Below are 19830 nucleotides of genomic sequence, written 5' to 3'. Positions count from 1 at the left end.
TGGTAACAAACCAACATACTTGCTAGTTTAGAGAACCAAACCATCAGTCCTAGATTGCTATTATGAAATGATCAAAAGTCCAAACGTGATTCATTAAAAAAATATAAAGTAAAAAAAAAATACAGAAAGTGATTGACGTTTATTAGTGGGATGAGGTTCCTGAACCAATGATAGCCAGCAGCATACCACCCTGCATACCACTGCTGGCTTGCTTCTGAAGTTAAGCAGGGTTGGTCTAGGTCAGTCCCTGGATGGGAGACCAGATGCTGTTGGAGGGCCAGTAGGAGGCACTCTTTCCTAAAAGAGTAAACAAATATCCCAATACCCCAGGGCAGTGATTGGGGACACTGCCCTGTGTAGGGTGTTGTCTTTTGGCTGGGATGTTAAACAGGTGTCCTGACTCTCTGAGGTCATTAAAGATCCCATGACACTGATCGTAAGAGTAAAGGTGTTAACCCCGGTGTCCTGGCTAAATTCCCAATCTGGCCCTCAAACCATCTCAGTCACTTAATAATCCCCAGTTTACAATTAGCTCATTCATCCCCTCCTCTCCCCTGTAACTATTCCCCAGGTCATTACTGCAAATGAGAACGTATTCTCAGTCAATTTACCTGGTAAAATAACGGATACGTTATTGACGTTTTAAGAAAGTATTTTTAATATGAAGTCAATTTAAGTTGGTAGAATATCACCAAAGTCAAAAAATACAAAAGTTATTGCTATTGATTGGAGGCATGAGGTCTCTGAACCAATATCAGTTGGTTGTATTCATGAAAGTTATATGGAGGGGAAGATATTGACGTTTTTATTGTAAAGTGATTTATTTTACATTTTGTAGATTTTACAGAAGTAAAAATAATGTAACTAATTGCATTCGAGAAAAGAGGTCTCTTTACAGTGTCAAATTTGTTTGAGATCTCTATGTCATGTCGTTGAGAAGGTTTTGATATTTTTCATTTAGAGGCAATTGTATGCGATGCAGTTTTAAGACGGTCCCTTAACCCTCTGAGCAGAGGATGGCACATTTTTAGCTACATTTCACCTCCAAAAAGTGAATATGACACCGAATGGTAAAAACAAGGGGTTTAACTTATTCACTATCATCAGACGAGTTAGAATATTACATTGATATATAAATATTTTTTATTTGAGGTATTATTGAAGAGCAAAGTCTGAATCTTTAATATGAAGCTAACTTCACCACTGTAAAACAATGTATGATTGAATCAACCAATTTTGATTCACCAATAAAAACGGTGAACTAATCTTTTAATAATAATGTATCAACCCTGTTACCTATAGATAGACAGTCTAGAAATGTTTAAACTATTTACATGTGTTTGGTAAGCTTGCATTCCATTCCCCCTGTCACATGGGGATCTATGGTTGATTCTAGATGAAATAGTCAACTCTGTTACAGTCAACCCTGTCACTTTATTTGGCACTTAATAGGCACTTACTATAGTATGTATTTGTTACTATTGAGATGGGAAACATGTTTTATATTAAGTTGAACATGTGCTCTTTATGACAGAATGTTAGAATTAGGTGAAATATAAAGTTACACTCCCCAAAAGGTACTCAATTGGTGGAATGACCTGAACTGGAGGTGGGAGAGCTAACGATGCGTCTACTGTTGCTCTCTCCTCAGATTCTTAGAGAAGCTATTTCAATCTGATATTTCTCCTATGGTCTAAAATAGATGTGTATAGAGGACTCCTCTCTAATATAACATGTCACACATTGTATCAAACTGATGGAATGTTAGGTGTCTCATTGAAAGTCTAACATCTACCATGACTACTGGATGTTTCAATTCTAATAAATAACAAAACAATCCACACCGTAACAACAATATTGCTTTTTTAATAAATGCTTTTATTAAAGAGTAAAACTTTGCAAACAAAAATGACATCATCAAACATCACTGGCCTGACTTGAGCAGCTCTGCCCGGGGATGGAGCCAGCAACTTAGCTGCTACCGGTCCGGTCCAGGCTACCTGCAGACCTCCTCCCAGACCTCCTTTTCAGAACCTCCCCTTAACAGGAGAGGTGGTGGAAATGATCAGAGTTGCATTCAACTTGAATAAAGATGAGAAACTCTGGTCTGTGGAGCCACTGGTCTGAGGGGAGGACTTCTGTTGAAACCATTTCCATTTTTGGGATATTTTCTAGGACTGTAGAGGTGGTAAGCAGAGATGAATTTAACTAGGATACAGATGAGAGTCTCTGTTCTTGGGAGGAGGGTCACTGACCTTTGATGGTTTGTTGCCTGATAAAGAGGATACTTGCTGGCTTGAGGAGACTATAATGTTTTGAGGAGGAAATGTGGCTCGATGACTTAAAGAGGAGGAGGAATTATTGGGCGACACTTTTAATTACCAACGTAACATTAGTGGAACTGTGGCTTCATCGAGTTCCAGCTCTAGGCAGACAGCACGTCAGGAAGGCTGTAAGACATCACAGAGACAGGTAAGTATCTATATATTTACATGTGTGATGCATGTACACTAAACCCTCACAGTTGGACAATGTCACTTTTTAAAGTGATGACATGTATATTAACAGTGTAAAACATGAATAGATGTTTAAACATTCTTTACCTCATCCTAATTTTCTTCCAGATGCTTGGCTTTTTCTTTGTCTTGGAGATTCGCTCTGATGTTTCAGCCTCTTCTGGAGCTTCTAGCTGCTGGCTGTCTGGCCCCCCCTGATGGTTCTCTGGCCCCTCCTGCTGGTTCTCTGAACTCCCCTCCTGGTTCTCTGCCCATGCCTGTTGCCTCCTTGGCCTTTCCTGGTGGCCATCAGCAGATCCAGTGGGCTCTTGGCTTACTTGTTGGCCATTGGCCCACCCGGGCAACTCCTGACCGTGGTTGTAATCGTGGCTGTGTTGGGTGGTTAGACACCGGGTGTTGATTTGAGCATCAGCCTCCAGATTCATCTGCTCCAGGTAGTTTTCCTTCATCCTCTCCCTCTCCTCCTTCAGTTGTTGATGAGTCTGTTTTTTAAGCAGGGACCGCTCTCTCCACTGCTTATTGAAATCCTCCATCTTCTTCCTTCTCTCCTCAGCCTTCAGCAGCTCCTTCCTCTTCTCCCTCTCTCTCTCTGCCCGGGTCATGGTGGATGTTAGCCTTGTGTGTCCAGGGATGGCTGGGAGGGGAGAAGAAGTAGAGTTCACATTCAACTTAGTGGATCTGGTATCAACTTAAATGTAATGGACACAGGGAATGAAGAATAGAAAACACAATTGGATCTCACTGATTATTTACTCTTTTCAGTTGAGCAAGGCATGGAATTTGTGAATTAAGTGCAATAATCCCCATCCCAAATTGACCTGGCCCTAAGTTGAACATGTGTCCAGAATGGCACCTATTCTTTGTATAGTGCCAGGGCTTATGTGATCGCTTAGGGCCCCATGGCCACTAGTAGCCCCCGGATCCCCCCAAAACACGTTTTTGTGTGTGTGTTTTTAGGAACTCTTTCTGGGTCTCTACTTAGTCTTGAGAGTTAGACTAGTAGATGACACAAGGTACCATTTAAAAACGTGGTTGTTATCAGCAGTATTTTTCTTGTTATGTCAGTCAGTCACTCAATGAGCCATGTCAGCTAACATATTCTTTGGACAGTAGTTTTATATTGAAACAATGATGCGACATGATGACTGGTGTGGAACAAATGTGTGTAGAGGAGACTAAAGAGGATGATGTCATAAGTAGAGGGAAAACAGGTCTTACCTATGTGGACGATCTTATGGCCCTCCTCAGCCTCTCTCTGATACGTTCTCTCTATCTTTCTGAGGTTCCTCTTCTCCCATTTTTTATTCACCCAGCCCACGGCTCTCCTTCGGATACTTTTATCGGGTGGGAGAATGTCCTCCTTGTCATCTTCTTTTTCCTCCTCTAACTCACCCCTCTTGTACTCAAGGATCTCCCTTCTTTCCTCTTCCACCATCTCCTCTCTTTTTTTTGCCTGTATTATTTATTCTCTCTCTCTGATTAAAGATAAAAGGCATTTAATGGCTTTCTTTCTCTCCTCCTCTCTCTCTTCCTCTCTCTGCCTCTCCTCCTCTTTCTGTCTAGCAATTTCAATCTCTCGTTTTTTATCCTGCTCCTCTTGTTGTCTTGCCCTCTCCTGTTTTCTTTCCATCTCCAGCCGTCTTTCCTCCTTCTCCCTCCTGATTTGTTGTCCTCTTTCTATGTGTTCTCGTTCCCCCTTCAACACTTCTAACCTCCTCTCTTTACGCCTATTGAAGACTTCCCGTGCTTTTGCTTTAACATTAACTACTACATGTTTCTTCATGCTTACTTCCTTTCCTCTCTCTTCTCTTTCCCTGTACTCTTCCTCTGCTTCCTTAACCACTTCCTGCTTTTCTTCCATCTCTCTCTCCTGTTCTATCTCCAGTTCATTCTGTCCCTCAATTTCCCCCAAAATATTTTTCTGCCCTTCCTTTCTTCTTCCTGCTTCCTCCCTTTCTCTCATAATCATCTTTTCTTTCTCCATCTCTTTCTGTTGCTGATCTTTTAATTCCATCTCTCTCTGATTGTCATTGTCTTTCTCCCTTTCTTTCTCCTTCTCCTTTTGTTTCTGTCTCTCCTCTTGTTGTTGTCGTCTGTGTATCTCTTCTATCTCTCTCTGTCTCTTGTTCTCCCTCTCTCTTCCCTCCTCCATGTCAATTTGCTTCTGTTTCCATATATTTTCTTCTTCTTGATCACTCTCAAACATGATCTTTCTCTCCTCTTGCTGTTGTCGTCTTTCTTTCTCTCCAATCTCTCTCTGTCTCTCTTTCTCTTCGATCGCTCTCTGTCTCTCTTCTTCTCTTTCTTCCTCTTCCATCTCTATTTGCTTCTGTTGACATCTTTCTTCTTCATTCTCTCTTTTGATCTCTCTCTGTCTCTCTTCTTCTCTTTCTTCCTCTTCCATCTCTATTTGCTTCTGTTTAAATAGTTGTTCTTCATTCTCTCTTTCAATCTCTTTCTGTCTCACTTCTCTTTCCATGTTTTTCTGTCTCTTCTCCATTCTCTTTCTTTTGATCTCTCTCTGTCTCTCTTTCTCCCTCTCTCGTTCTTCCTCTTCCATCTCTATTTGCTTATGTTTACATCTTTCTTCTTCGTGCTCTCTTTCAATCTCTTTCTGTCTCTCTTCTTTTCTTTCGATATGTTTTTGTCTCTTTTCCATTATCTTTCTTTTGATCTCTCTCTGTCTCTCTTTCTCCCTCTCTCTTTCTTCCTCTTCCATCTCTATTTGCTTCTGTTTACATCTTTCTTCTTCAATCTCTCTTTCAATCTCTCTCTGTCTCTCTTCTTCTCTTTCCATAATTTTCTGTCTCTTCTCCATTCTCTTCCTTTTGATCTCTCTCTGTCTCTCTTTCTCCCTTTCTCTTTCTTCCTCTTCCATCTCTATTTGCTTCTGTTTACATCTTTCTTCTTCGTGCTCTCTTTCAATCTCTTTCTGTCTATCTTCTTCTCTTTCCATAATTTTCTGTCTCTTCTCCATTCTCTGTCTTCTGATCTGTCTCTGTCTCTCTTTCTCCCTCTCTCGTTCTTCCTCTTCCATCTCTATGTGCTTCTGTTTGCGTCTCTCCTCTTCTTCTTCTCTCTCCATCTCCTTCTTCTTCTCATCTTCTTCTTGTCTCTGTTTTGGTATTTTCTCCATTCTCTTTCTTTCTACCTCTTTCTGTTTGTTGTGCTCACCCTCCATCTTCTCCTCCATGTCCATTTGGTTCTGTTTCCATTTATATTTGTCTGTTTCCATATTTTCTAATTCTATCTGCTGTTCCTTGATTTTCTTGAAGACTTCCTCCAATTCAGACGTATTTTTGTCATTGATGAGGGCTGTCTCCATCTCCATCTCTCTCTCCACTCTATTTTTCAACTCCTCTTCACTTCGTCTCCAATCATTTTCTCTCTCTCTGTCTCTATCAAATGTTCTCTCTGGTTCAGTCTCGTCTTTCAATCTAATCTCTTCTTTCATTCTCACAACCTCTCTGTCTAACACTAGTACATTTTGGTTAACCTGTTTCACTCTCTCATTCTGTCTTCTAAACGCTTCTTTCGCTCTTTCAAATTTGATTTTGTATTGAATCTCTTTTGTTGTCATATCTTCTTTCAGTCTCTCAACCTCTCTCTCTAACTCTTTTACCTTTTCGTTGACCAGTTTGACTTTCTCATTCTCTGCAATACGCATGTCTCTTTCTCTTTCAAATATGATTTCCTTCTCAATCTCTTTCAATCTCTCAATCTCTCGTTCTAACGCTTTTATCGTTTCTTCTGCCTGTTCCACTTTCTTCTTCATTTCTTGTTTTTCCAATTCTGCTTTTCTCTCACTTTCCATCTCCCTTGCTCTCTCTTTTTCCCTCTCTCTTCCTGTCTCAATAGGTTTGTTGTTCCAGGCCAGTCTTGGTCGCTGCTCCTCCATGACTTTCTGCCATAGCCTCAATCTCTCAATCTCTTGCTTCATTTTAAAAGGTTAAATTAGTGATAATCTATTACCAAGACATACTTTCAAAGGATTTGCAGAGAACGATACACAGAAATACAACCTAGAGCTAGGTAATTGCATCAAACACTGGACAACATCAATAGCAGGGTCATGTTGATCAATTCATCTGGACAATTCATTGTCAATTAATGTATTGACATGGTTTGAAAAAATTATGAGACATTTTATGGAATCAATTATGTCCACAATGTGTACAAATACAAACACACAACCTTCTTGCCCATTCAGTTAGGGGTTTGAGAAATTCCTGTAACAATTTGTGTGATGTTACAACAATGTTGCCTCTGATGTTTATGCTTGTAGAAATTACTCCTACAAATGATGTTTCACTAATGCAGCTATTTACAACCTGCACAGATACAGTCAACAACAACAACAGTAATGACGTTAATAAGGAAGTGGATATTCAACCGGCAGAAGAAAGGCATAGGGGTTGAGATAAATGATGGTTAGGTTCAGGACCTAGGGTTGGGTTAAGGTAAAGGTTAGGTATAGTTTCAGTGAGGTTAAGGTAAGGGTTAAGGAAAGGAATAAAAGTTAACATTGGGTTAGCGTACCGCTGTCTGCCACTATTCATTTTCAGCTGGGTAAATATACACTGCCTTTTAATAATAACAATGACATGTCTTACGTGGGCCAGTTGTAGGTCCACCATCAGTAAATCCAGCAGTTGTTTTAGTCTGTGGATCTCCTGCAGTTTTCTCTGGTGCTCCATTGCTTCTGTGGCTCTCTCTGCTTCCCTCTGTCTCTCTGCTTCCCTCTGTCTCTCTGCTTCTCTCTGTCTCTCTGCCTCCCTCTGTCTCTCTGCTTCCTTCTGTCTCTCTGCCTCCCTCTGTCTCTCTGCTTCTCTCTGTCTCTCTGCTTCTCTCTGTCTCTCTGCTTCTCTCTGTCTCTCTGCTTCTCTCTGTCTTTCTGAATCTCTCTGGCTCTCTGCCTCCCTCTGGCTCTCTGACTCCCTCTGACTCTCTGCCTCCCTCTGGCTCTCTGCCTCCCTCAGTCTCAGGATCTCAGCCTTCCACTCTTTCATGATACCCCTTTCTACTCTTCTTCTCCTCCTTTCATCTTTTAAAAGGGCTCGGAGATGGTCTGTCTCAGACTGTAATTGTTCAATGATCTTGTCCTTCTCCGTTTCACCATTCCTCTTCTTCTTTTCCTCCTCCCAGAGGCACACTTGGATTCTGCCCATCTCCTTCTTCTGATTTCGGATCGTTCGATCCTTCCCCATCAACTCAAGCATGTGGGCTTCCTTCTCTGTACAGGTCTTCTTCTCTTCTCTCGGGAAGTAAACCTCCATATCTGCCAGCTTGTAGCTGGGAGCAAAGGAATGTCAACACATTATTTAGGAAGTGAACTCAGACAATTTACTACAATATTAAAATAATAATTTAACTTCTGCTCAATTAATAATACTTTAATACTTTAATAATAATCAATTAATACTTTAATAACACAAATCACACAACTGTGACTTACAGTACGTGAATGTGATGAGTTGACTGTCCATGATGGCCAGAGGTGGGTAATGTGTCACTCTGGTCCAGGGCGTTACGTACAGCTTGCAGACACTGAGCCTTCCTTCAGCAAGCCGCACATAATGCCCTGTACCAGAGCTAGGTTATGTGATGAATGACTTACAGACTGTTCCACATGATAGGAGGGGGTAAGAAGACAGTCCCAGTAGGAGACGGAGATCGTCCAGAAGAAGAAGAGGTGTCCATCTCCTCAGAGACTGCAGGAAAGGTCTACACGTTTTATTTCTGGAAAATAAAGAGATGCCTTCGTTCAGCAACAATGTGTGTTTCTATGTTTCTGTCACTAGATGGTGCCATTGTACACAACATTTACTCACCAGGTCAGTGAATTCAGAAACAGTCTTCAGAGTTGAGTCCTCAAGCTCTAGCCTACAACCCATCATGCATCAGCACAACTAATATAATAATATCTCATCACAACTTCATAATCACAGTACACCTGGATTGTGTTCACAAAGTGTTTCAGGGTAGGAGTGCTGATCTAGGATCAGGTCGCCTCCTGTCCATAAAAATGTATTCAGTTTATTTTAAAAGACCAAACTGATTATTGATCAGCACTCCTTCTATGAGACTTTGTGAATATGAGCCTATGTGAAAGAACCTTTCTGGCATATGCTGGCTAGACAGTACACAGACAATTCAGATAGTCCGACAGACAGACAGAAGAGTAGATACAGATGGAGTGATTGATAGCAACAGAAATAACGAAGCGGATGGTTAATGTATTGTAAACTTTTGTAAATATTTGACTCACCTCAAATCACACGTGTCAAACCTCAGTTTTAGTGTTGAACCGAATAATATCCTCGGCATTAACTTTCTCTGGTCTGGAGCTGTATTGTTGCGTCATTTGGAACGCTTGAGCGTCATAATCCGTTCACCGCGCCTGCTTGATTGACAGCTAGGGGTTCTCCTGCGCATCAGTGTCCAAAAGTCGATAATGTTTAGCTACTCATAATTGATAAAGTCATTTATAACTATTTTCACTTGACTTTTATTTCGTGTATTTTTGCCTAGGGTTATTTTGAATTCTATGTTGTGTGATTTGTCTTTGTATGGGCCTAAAGTTCAATGAAATACAAACAGCAACCATAGCCTACAAACATTTCCCACACAAATACAAATGTGGGTGTTTAGTGAGAACACAAAATAATAACATTACAGCCATAACTGTACAAACAAACATACAATCACAACTCTCTCCCCACTATTTATTGTTTCTGCAGTGAGGATTCACCCCCTTTAGATAATGATGTTGTAATTTATCTACAGAAAAACGTTGTTCTGAGCTCAACAAGCAGTAGTAGCAGTTTGCAAATCATAGAGCCAGAGGAATGGCTCTTTCACCGATGCAATTCGGTTCCCGAGGTTCAACAAAAAGATCCGTTCAAAAAGAGCCGTTCGTTCGTGAACGACACATCACCACACTGTAGTTCTCCACCATTTCGTATCGTGAGCTGGAGGAGCGTTCGTCCAACTTCTCATCCAAGTAAATGGCAGAGGCGCATCATCCATCCGCTGAAATCCCAAGGGACTGGGAGGATAGTTCACGATGCAACAAGCGTTTGGGGAGGACATTCATTGTAACGCAATGCCTGTTTTTAAATTCTTGAGGGACTCTTGCTCCAGGGGAAATCTCAGCAGTGATGTCTCTGCTGTGCGTCAGAGGTGGGATCTTTTCCTTCTTCACTATGCTTATTATACTGTACATATCGGTCACATTAATGACATTGCACTCAGGAAAGTTTTCTGTAGGCTATTGGGGAGATGCGCATAGCCCGTTGAGTTGTCACGTTCCAGTCCAAACATGACCTGGGATGTGAGAAGGGAGCTATTCTATAACACATGTAGATGACATGTTGTCTTTATATGTAGATTATATTTTGGTTTTATATTTCATATTTGATTGATGATTAGGCCTATGACTTTTGATTCCACTTTGGCTACCTTGCACCATATTGTCCTCTCTTGCTATATCTTAAACTTTATGCCCTTGTGCAGATCTTCTCTCTAAACAATAGTCATGATAGTTTGAATGAGTTGAGTAAACTACACTGTTGTTAGCTTCTCAGTCTGTACTGTACTGTCCCTGGAAGACTCTCCACATAGTTCACCTAGATCCAGTCCACTTTGTACCACTGGTCAACTAATCATCCAAACATCTGATTAGTGAATCAGGTGTGCTGGTGGTGGAATACATGATATGAACTGGTTAGGTGGAGGACAGGTTTGAGAAGGGAAAGACTAAATGGACTTTTCTGACCAACATCCCATTGACAGCCCGTCTGACCAAAACCTAAAACGGACCCTAACCTTAACCCTAACCTTAACCCTAACATTAACCCTAACCTTAACCCTAACCTTAACCCTAACCTCAACCCTAACATTAACCAAACCCTTATGCCTTAAAGGTAGTCTCATCATGGGTGGGATTCAGACTGTAGTTTCTCCCTGTGTGTCCAGTAAACCTCCTCTCATCATGGGTGTGATTCAGACTGTAGTTTCTCCCTGTGTGTCCAGTAAACCTCCTCTCATCATGGGTGTGATTCAGACTGTAGGTTCTCCCTGTGTGTCCAGTAAACCTCCTCTCATCATGGGTGGGATTCAGGCTGAAGCTGGAGAGGCCAGTAGCAACCAGCCCGACCACTTTATTACTAGTTGGCGATGGATAGTATCTCTAGAGGTACAGTAGGGCATTTCCATGTAAAAGGATTGTCTATTAGGTATTTGTGAAATTGTTAGATATTACTTGTTAGATAATACTGCACTGTCGGAACTAGAAGCACAAGCATTTCGCTAGACTCCCAATAACATCTACTAACCATGTGTTGTGACCAATAAAATTAGATTTTGATTTAAGCACCAATTATGACGTTCATAGGAGCATGTGTAATTGGGTGTGAAATGAAATCTAAGAGTGTATATTTTTGGTAAATGTAATTCTAGATACATTTTTCAACCAGTGAAGGCTTTGATTTCTGGGTAAACAGATGGAAAAGGGATCTTAGAAAACATCACCAGAAAAAGTCTAAAGAGGTCCAATATCAGAACTACATAAAAACAGAATCATGTTGACATAAAGACCCCTGACTACTATTATCAACACTTACATTTGGGTTTGGAGAAATCGTTTTGGTAATATTGTCTTGTGCCTTGTAATTCCGTTACCAAAACCCCACATAACTTCAAGATATTTTCACATTTGTCTTTGTGAGGAGGGAGGATAATGAACGTTCACAGAAGTAACCAGTAATGGTGGAGCTAACAATTAGTTCTAGTGATTTTTCTGATGTATATTTTGTTTGTGAATTATTAAGTGATTAAAACTCATAATTCCGTTACCAAATTATACTATACTAGCGTATACGTCCAACTTAAATGGTTTGTCAAAGTTGGGAGCGGAAAGCACTGGGACTGGCAACCCTAAAGGGCCCCACTGGACTGAGGGGCAGCTCCGGACTGAGGGGCAGCTCCGGACTGAGGGGCAGCTCCGGACTGAGGGGCAGCTCCGGACTGAGGGGCAGCTCAGGACTGTCTGACGGTTCTGGCAGATGAAAAACACACGTAGAAAAACACACAGACTGCCCACCACAACTCACGCCCTGACCATACTAAATAAAGACAAAACAAAGGAAACAAAGGTCAGAACGTGAAGCATAGTTACATTCCTTGGACCACTTAAATGGTACTTTGGGACTAAGCAGAGATGTAAGGAGAGCTACTACCGTCGAAAAATTACAGAACGTACGATAGTACCCTCCCATCCCCAGGAATCTGCACAACTGGCGACAAGTCGTGAGAGCAGGAAAAGCAACAATTGCTTCCACTTTGCCAGTTATTTGGCACACTTGACCTCATCCCACCTGCGTCCCAAAGTAAGCCACAGTAGCCTTCCCAAACTCACACTTGACCTCGTCCCACCTGCGTCCCCAAGTAAGCCTCAGTAGCCTTCCCAAACTCACACTTGGCCAAATTGAGGGTTAAAGAAGCATTCTCCAACCACTGAAACACACTTTTCAAGGTGGCGAGATGATCAGACCAAGTAGACGAATTAATCCCCACATTGTCAAGGTAATACAATGCAGTAATAACCAACGAGTAATCTAGCTAACAAATCCAAAACTATTACCTTATACACACAAGTGTAAAGGGATAGAGAATATGTACATAAAGATATATGAATGAGTGATGGTACAGAGTGCCATAGGCAAGATACAGTAGATGGTATCGAGTACAGTATATACATATGAGATGAGTATGTAAACAAAGTGGCATAGTTTAAAGTGGCTAGTGATACATGTATTACATAAAGATGGCAAGATGCAGTAGATGATATAGAGTACAGTACATATGTATACATATGAGATAAATAATGTATGGTATGTAAACATTATATTAAGTAGCAATGTTTAAAGTGGCTAGTGATATATTTTACATCAATTCCCATTATTAAAGTGGCTGGAGTTGAGTCAGAGTGTTGGCAGCAGCCACTCAATGTCACCACACATCTACACATTCACATTATATATAACTCACTGTACTATCAGTGTCAATTTGGGAAAAGTTATAAATTACTGGAGGCCTGTGCTAAACGGTGCTACAACCATTATATTATAAACTACTAACATGTAAGCTATCAGACTGAGATACACTAGCCTAGAGCTAGCTAGCGCTTAGCCAAGCTAAATATGGATAGCATCAAGCTAGCAAACTGTTAAATGCTATTTTTGTAGAAATATTAACACATTTTATCGTGACATCACATATTTACAAATATTACCTGAACTAAACTGAGTCTTTGTTGATAGAAAATAAAACAAATAGGATCTAAAATATTGTTGAAAAAAAGTACAGAAAGTTCAGATGCCATCTTGATCCCTTCTCTTACATGTAAACCATTAGCAACCTAGCCAACCTCCATTACTTACAATGGGGAAATACCAACCAGTTTATCACTCTGTTAAAACTCCCTTCAATTGCCTTCAAACGTGACCAAACTCATGGACTATGTAGTTAACCATGTTACCTCAATATGCTGATAGTCATACTGCACTTTTGCACATTACGTAACTTGATTAATAGGGTAAAATGATGAGACGGAGAAACGTTATTAGTTTTCAGTAGTAGGCATTCTCCAAGATTGAAGAAGAAACCTCTAAGACCTCACGATCTCACTAACGCTCCCCATTGACATCACAGCTCCCCCTAGCAGCAGTAATCATATACATTACTTTAAATGAAAATACCTGGGAGGCCTAGAAAATGATACAAGGGATGGATCCATCAGATGACAAATGAAGTAAAACATAAAGAATATGACCATACATATATGTGTGTTGCACATATACACATGGCATATGCTTGGGTGCCACCTTGACATCTCTGATCTGATGCCTCAGTGGTGGAAAAAGTACTCAATAGTCATACTAAGGTAAAGATACCTTAATAGAAAATGACGAGTAAAAGTGAGAGTCACCCAGTGAAATACTACTTGAGTAAAAGTCTAAAAGTATTTGGTTTTAAATGTACTTAAGTATCAAAAGTAAATGGAATATCTCAAATGTACTTTAGTATCACAAGAGGGCCCCCACACTCATTTTAGATCCCAAGGGGTCTTTATTTTCATACTGGATGCTCTCACCCTCATCACTATCTCCTTTGTCATCTTCCATTCATGGCATTTCAACATTAAAACAGGGGCACATCACACATGTCTTTTTTTGGAACTCAAACCACACACACACAATTATAGCATCTTGTTTACATTTCTCACATTGTAGGCGTCCAGCTGAGGCCCTGGATGGACCATATTGCAATGAGATGGGCACAGGGGTATGTACAGTTGATGTCGGGAGTTTACACACACCTTAGCCAAATACATTTAAACAGAGTTTTTCCACAATTCCTGACATTTAATCCAAGTAAAGATTCCCTGTCTTAGGTCAGTTAGGATCACCACTTTCTTTTAAGAATGTGAATTGTCAGAATAATAGGACAGAGAATTATTTATTTCAGCTTTTATTTATTTCATCACATTCCTAGTGGGTCATAAGTTTACATACACTCAATTTGTCATGTTGTGTCTTGTCTCTGTCCTTTCCCTTCACCCTGTCTCCCTCTGCTGGTCGTTGTTAGGTTACCTTTTCTCCCCCGCTTTCCCCCAGCTGTTCCTTGTCTCCTCTTGACTACCTCGTCACCCCTTCTCCCACCTGTTCCCCTTTTCCCTCTGATTAGTCCCCTATATCTCTCTCTGTTTTTGTTCCTGTCCTTGTCGGATTCTTGTTTGTTGTGTTTCATGCCTGAACCAGACTGTCGTCATGTTTGCTGTAACCTTGTCTTGTCCTGTCGGAATCTGCCGGTCCGTCTGAGCCTACCTATGTTTGGTAATTAAAGAAGCTCTGTTTAAGTTAATTCGCTTTTGGGTCCTCATTCACGCACCGTAACAGAAGAATCCGACCAAGAATGGACCCAGCGACTTCGGATCCTCTCCACTCAGCCGTCGGGATCCAGGGAGCGATGCTAGGCAGACACGAGCAGGAAGTGTCTGCTGCTCGACATGCCGTTGAGACCCTGGCCACCCAAGTCTCCAACCTCACAGAACAGGTTCACCATCTCCGCCTCGATCCACCGGCCACTTCCAGGGCTTTCGAATCTCCGGAGCCCAGAATCAATAACCCGCCGTGTTACTCTGGGGAGCCCACTGAATGCCGCTCGTTCCTCACCCAGTGTGATATTGTGTTTTCTCTCCAGCCCAACACTTACTCCAGGAGCACTGCTCGTGTCGCCTACGTCATATCTCTCCTTATTGGACGGGCTCGTGAGTGGGGCACGGCAATCTGGGAGGCAAGGGCTGAGTGTACTAACCAGTATCAGGACTTTAAGGAGGAGATGATACGGGTTTTTGATCGATCTGTTTTTGGGGAGGAGGCTTCCAGGGCCCTGTCTTCCCTATGTCAAGGCAATCGATCCATAACAGACTACTCTATTGAGTTTCGCACTCTTGCTGTCTCCAGTGGCTGGAACGAGCCGGCCTTGCTCGCTCGTCTTCTGGAGGGTCTCCGCGCAGAGGTAAAGGATGAGATTCTCTCCCGGGAGGTTCCTTCCAGCGTGGATTCCTTGATTGAACTCGCTATTCGCATTGAGCGACGGGTTGATCTTCGTCACCGAGCTCGTGGAAAGGAGCTCGCGCTCTCCGTCGCTCCCCTCTCCGCATCACTACCATCTTCCTCTGCCGGCTCGGGTGCTGAGCCCATGCAGCTGGGAGGTATCCGCATCTCGACTAAGGAGAGGGAACGGAGAATCACCAACCGCCTCTGTCTCTATTGCGGTTCCGCTGGTCATTTTGTCACTTCATGTCCAGTAAAAGGCCAGAGCTCGTCAGTAAGCGGAGGGCTACTGGTGAGCGCTACTACTCCTGTCTCTCCTTCAAGATCCTGCACTACCTTGTCGGTCCATCTACGCTGGACCGGTTCGTCAGCTTCCTGCAGTGCCTTAATAGACTCTGGGGCGGAGGGCTGTTTTATGGACGAGACCTGGGCTCGGGAACATGACATTCCTCTCAGACAGTTAAAGGAGCCCACGGCCTTGTTCGCCCTGGATGGTAGTCCTCTCCCCAGGATTCAGCGTGAGACGCTACCTTTAACCCTCACTGTTTCTGGTAATCATAGTGAAACCATTTCTTTTTTAATTTTTCGTTCACCTTTTACACCTGTTGTTTTGGGCCATCCCTGGCTAGTTTGTCATAATCCTTCCATTAATTGGTCTAGTAATTCTATCCTCTCCTGGAACGTCTCTTGTCATGTGAAATGTTTAATGTCTGCTATCCCTCCTGTTTCCTCTGTCTCTTCTTCACAGGAGGAGCCTGGTGATTTGACAGGGGTGCCGGAGGAATATCACGATCTGCGCACGGTGTTCAGTCGGTCCAGGGCCACCTCTCTTCCTCCACACCGGTCGTATGATTGTAGTATTGATCTCCTTCCGGGAACCACCCCCCCCCCCGGGGTAGACTATACTCTCTGTCGGCTCCCGAACGTAAGGCTCTCGAAGATTATTTGTCTGTAGCTCTTGACGCCGGTACCATAGTCCCCTCCTCCTCTCCCGCCGGAGCGGGGTTTTTTTTTGTCAAGAAGAAGGACGGGTCTCTGCGCCCCTGCATAGATTATCGAGGGCTGAATGACATAACAGTGAAGAATCGTTATCCGCTTCCTCTTATGTCTTCAGCCTTCGAGATCCTGCAGGGAGCCAGGTTTTTCACTAAGTTGGACCTTCGTAACGCTTACCATCTCGTGCGCATCAGGGAGGGGGACGAGTGGAAGACGGCGTTTAACACTCCGTTAGGGCACTTTGAATACCGGGTCCTTCCTTTCGGCCTCGCTAACGCTCCAGCTGTCTTTCAGGCATTAGTCAATGATGTCCTGAGAGACATGCTGAACATCTTTGTTTTCGTTTACCTTGACGATATCCTGATTTTTTCACCGTCACTCCAGATTCATGTTCAGCACGTTCGACGTGTCCTCCAGCGCCTTTTAGATAATTGTCTTTTTGTGAAGGCTGAGAAGTGCACTTTTCATGCCTCCTCCGTCACATTTCTCGGTTCTGTTATTTCCGCTGAAGGCATTAAGATGGATCCCGCTAAGGTCCAAGCTGTCATTGATTGGCCCGTCCCTAAGTCACGCGTCGAGCTGCAGCGCTTTCTCGGCTTCGCAAACTTCTATCGTCGTTTCATCCGTAATTTCGGTCAGGTGGCAGCTCCTCTCACAGCCCTTACTTCTGTCAAGACGTGCTTTAAGTGGTCCGTTTCCGCCCAGGGAGCTTTTGATCTCCTCAAGAATCGTTTTACATCCGCTCCTATCCTTGTTACACCTGACGTCTCTAGACAGTTCGTTGTCGAGGTTGACGCGTCAGAGGTGGGCGTGGGAGCCATTCTTTCTCAGCGCTCCCTCTCTGACGACAAGGTCCACCCATGCGCGTATTTTTCTCATCGCCTGTCGCCGTCGGAACGTAACTATGATGTGGGTAACCGCGAACTGCTCGCCATCCGGTTAGCCCTAGGCGAATGGCGACAGTGGTTGGAGGGGGCGACCGTTCCTTTTGTCGTTTGGACTGACCATAGGAACCTTGAGTACATCCGTTCTGCCAAACGACTTAATGCGCGTCAGGCGCGTTGGGCGCTGTTTTTCGCTCGTTTCGAGTTCGTGATTTCTTATCGTCCGGGCTCTAAGAACACCAAGCCTGATGCTTTGTCTCGTCTCTTCAGTTCTTCAGTAGCCTCCACTGACCCCGAGGGGATTCTCCCTGAGGGGCGTGTTGTCGGGTTGACTGTCTGGGGAATTGAGAGGCAGGTAAAACAAGCGCTCACTCACACTCCGTCGCCGCGCGCTTGTCCTAGGAACCTTCTTTTCGTTCCCGTTCCTACTCGTCTGGCCGTTCTTCAGTGGGCTCACTCTGCCAAGTTAGCCGGCCACCCTGGCGTTCGGGGTACGCTTGCTTCCATTCGCCAGCGTTTTTGGTGGCCCACCCGGGAGCATGACACGCGTCGTTTCGTGGCTGCTTGTTCGGTCTGCGCGCAGACTAAGTCCGGTAACTCTCCTCCTGCCGGCCGTCTCAGGCCGCTTCCTATTCCCTCTCGACCGTGGTCTCACATCGCCTTAGATTTTGTCACCGGACTGCCTTCGTCAGCGGGGAAGACTGTTATTCTTACGGTTGTCGATAGGTTCTCTAAAGGCGGCTCATTTCATTCCCCTTGCTAAGCTTCCTTCTGCTAAAGAGACGGCACAAATCATCATCGAGAATGTTTTCAGAATTCATGGCCTTCCGTCAGACGTCGTTTCGGACAGAGGTCCGCAATTCACGTCTCAATTTTGGAGGGAGTTTTGCCGTTTGATTGGGGCTTCCGTCAGTCTCTCTTCCGGCTTTCACCCCCAGTCTAACGGTCAAGCAGAACGGGCCAATCAGACTATTGGTCGCATCTTACGCAGTCTTTCTTTTCGCAACCCTGCGTCTTGGTCAGAACAGCTCCCCTGGGCAGAATACGCCCACAACTCGCTTCCTTCGTCTGCGACCGGGCTATCTCCTTTTCAGAGTAGCCTCGGGTACCAGCCTCCGCTGTTCTCATCTCAGTTCGCCGAGTCCAGCGTCCCCTCCGCTCAGGCTTTTGTCCAACGTTGCGAGCGCACCTGGAAGAGGGTCAGGTCTGCACTTTGCCGTTATAGGACGCAGACTGTGAGGGCTGCTAATAAGCGTAGAACTAAGAGTCCTAGATATTGTCGCGGTCAGAGAGTTTGGCTCTCCACTCAGAACCTTCCCCTTAAGACGGCTTCTCGCAAGTTGACCCCGCGGTTCATTGGTCCGTTCCGTATTTCTCGGGTCATTAATCCTGTCGCAGTTCGACTTCTTCTTCCGCGATACCTTCGTCGCGTCCACCCGGTCTTCCATGTCTCCTGCATCAAGCCCGTCCTTCGCGCCCCCGCTCGTCTTCCCCCCCCCCCCCCATCCTTGTCGAGGGCGCACCCATCTACAGGGTCCGTAGAATTTTGGACATGCGTCCTCGGGGCCGTGGTCACCAGTACCTCGTAGATTGGGAGGGGTACGGTCCTGAGGAGAGGAGTTGGGTTCCCTCTCGGGACGTGCTGGACCGTGCGCTGATCGAGGATTTCCTCCGTTGCCGCCAGGTTTCCTCCTCGAGTGCGCCAGGAGGCGCTCGGTGAGTGGGGGGGTACTGTCATGTTGTGTCTTGTCTCTGTCCTTTCCCTTCACCCTGTCTCCCTCTGCTGGTCGTTGTTAGGTTACCTTTTCTCCCCCGCTTTCCCCCAGCTGTTCCTTGTCTCCTCTTGACTACCTCGTCACCCCTTCTCCCACCTGTTCCCCTTTTCCCTCTGATTAGTCCCCTATATCTCTCTCTGTTTTTGTTCCTGTCCTTGTCGGATTCTTGTTTGTTGTGTTTCATGCCTGAACCAGACTGTCGTCATGTTTGCTGTAACCTTGTCTTGTCCTGTCGGAATCTGCCGGTCCGTCTGAGCCTACCTATGTTTGGTAATTAAAGAAGCTCTGTTTAAGTTAATTCGCTTTTGGGTCCTCATTCACGCACCGTAACACAATTAGTATTTTGTTGCATTCCCTTTAAATTGTTTAACTTGGGTCAAACGTTTCGGGTAGCCTTCCACAAGCTTCCCACAATAAATTTGGTGAATTTTAGAATAGTTATATTTTTGTTTCATCAGACCAGAGGACATTTCTCCAAAAAGTACGATCTTTGTCTACATGTGCAGTTGCAAACCGTTGTCTGGCTTTTCTATGGTGGTTTTGGAGCAGTGGCTTCTTCCTTGCTGAGGGCCTTTCAGGTTATGTTGATATAGGACTCGTTTTACTGTGGATAAAGATATTTTTGTACCTGTTTCCTCCAGCATCTTCACAAGGTCCTTTGTTGTTGTTCTGGGATTGATTTGCACTTTTTGCACCACGTTCATCTCTAGGAGACAGAGCACATCTCCTTCCTGAGCGGTATGACAGCTGCGTGGTCCCATGGTGTTTATACTTGTGTACTATTGTTTGTACAGATGAATGTGGTACCTTCAGGCATTTTGAACTTGCTCCTAAGGATGAACCAGACCTGTGGAGGTCTACAATTTTTTTTTCCTGAGGTCTTGGCTGATTTCTTTCAATTTTCCCATGATGTCAAGCAAAGAGGCACTGAGTTTTAAGGTAGGCCTTGAAATACATCCACAGGTACACATCCAATTGCCTCAAATTATGTCAATTAGCCTATCGGAAGCTTCTAAAGCCATGACATCATTTTCTGGAA

The 19830-nt window shown here is 43.9% G+C and overlaps 2 protein-coding genes and 1 pseudogene across 2 annotated transcripts; all 3 read right to left on the bottom strand.

The window, feature by feature from the left end:
* Positions 1-1857: 1857 nt before the first annotated feature.
* LOC118964793 (uncharacterized) lies at positions 1858-3246 on the bottom strand. Its single transcript, XM_090236924.1, has 2 exons — positions 2604-3246; positions 1858-2450 (listed from the first exon to the last, which is right to left on the bottom strand). Exons 1-2 carry the CDS (start codon positions 3116-3118, stop codon positions 2426-2428), a joined length of 540 nt encoding a protein of 179 aa, XP_090093050.1. The 5' UTR covers positions 3119-3246; the 3' UTR covers positions 1858-2425.
* A 297-nt stretch (positions 3247-3543) lies between these two features.
* On the bottom strand, positions 3544-5998 carry LOC149982756 (uncharacterized; annotated as a pseudogene).
* A 347-nt stretch (positions 5999-6345) lies between these two features.
* Positions 6346-8216, bottom strand: LOC149982755 (uncharacterized). Its single transcript, XM_090236925.1, has 2 exons — positions 8134-8216; positions 6346-7808 (listed from the first exon to the last, which is right to left on the bottom strand). Exons 1-2 carry the CDS (start codon positions 8214-8216, stop codon positions 6905-6907), a joined length of 987 nt encoding a protein of 328 aa, XP_090093051.1. The 3' UTR covers positions 6346-6904.
* Between the last annotated feature and the right edge of the window lie 11614 nt (positions 8217-19830).

Source organism: Oncorhynchus mykiss, chromosome 6, assembly GCF_057628025.1.
Source record: "Oncorhynchus mykiss isolate SJ-2025 chromosome 6, ASM5762802v1, whole genome shotgun sequence".
Lineage (NCBI taxonomy): Eukaryota > Metazoa > Chordata > Actinopteri > Salmoniformes > Salmonidae > Oncorhynchus > Oncorhynchus mykiss.
The sequence above is the reverse complement of the archived record's forward strand: the minus strand, read 5'-3'. Positions and strand labels throughout refer to the sequence as shown.

What these genes read in the sequence shown, in the direction of transcription:
- LOC118964793 (XM_090236924.1), bottom strand. Translation starts at nt 3,118, where the DNA reads ATGACCCGGGCAGAGAGAGAGAGGGAGAAGAGGAAGGAGCTGCTGAAG. An exon ending in TGGAAGAAAATTAGGATGAG is followed by an intron (nt 2,451 to 2,603) that starts GTAAAGAATGTT and finishes GATGTCTTACAG; the next exon opens with CCTTCCTGACGTGCTGTCTG.
- LOC149982755 (XM_090236925.1), bottom strand. Translation starts at nt 8,216, where the DNA reads ATGGACACCTCTTCTTCTTCTGGACGATCTCCGTCTCCTACTGGGACT. An exon ending in CCTATCATGTGGAACAGTCT is followed by an intron (nt 7,809 to 8,133) that starts GTAAGTCATTCA and finishes CTTTGCTCCCAG; the next exon opens with CTACAAGCTGGCAGATATGG.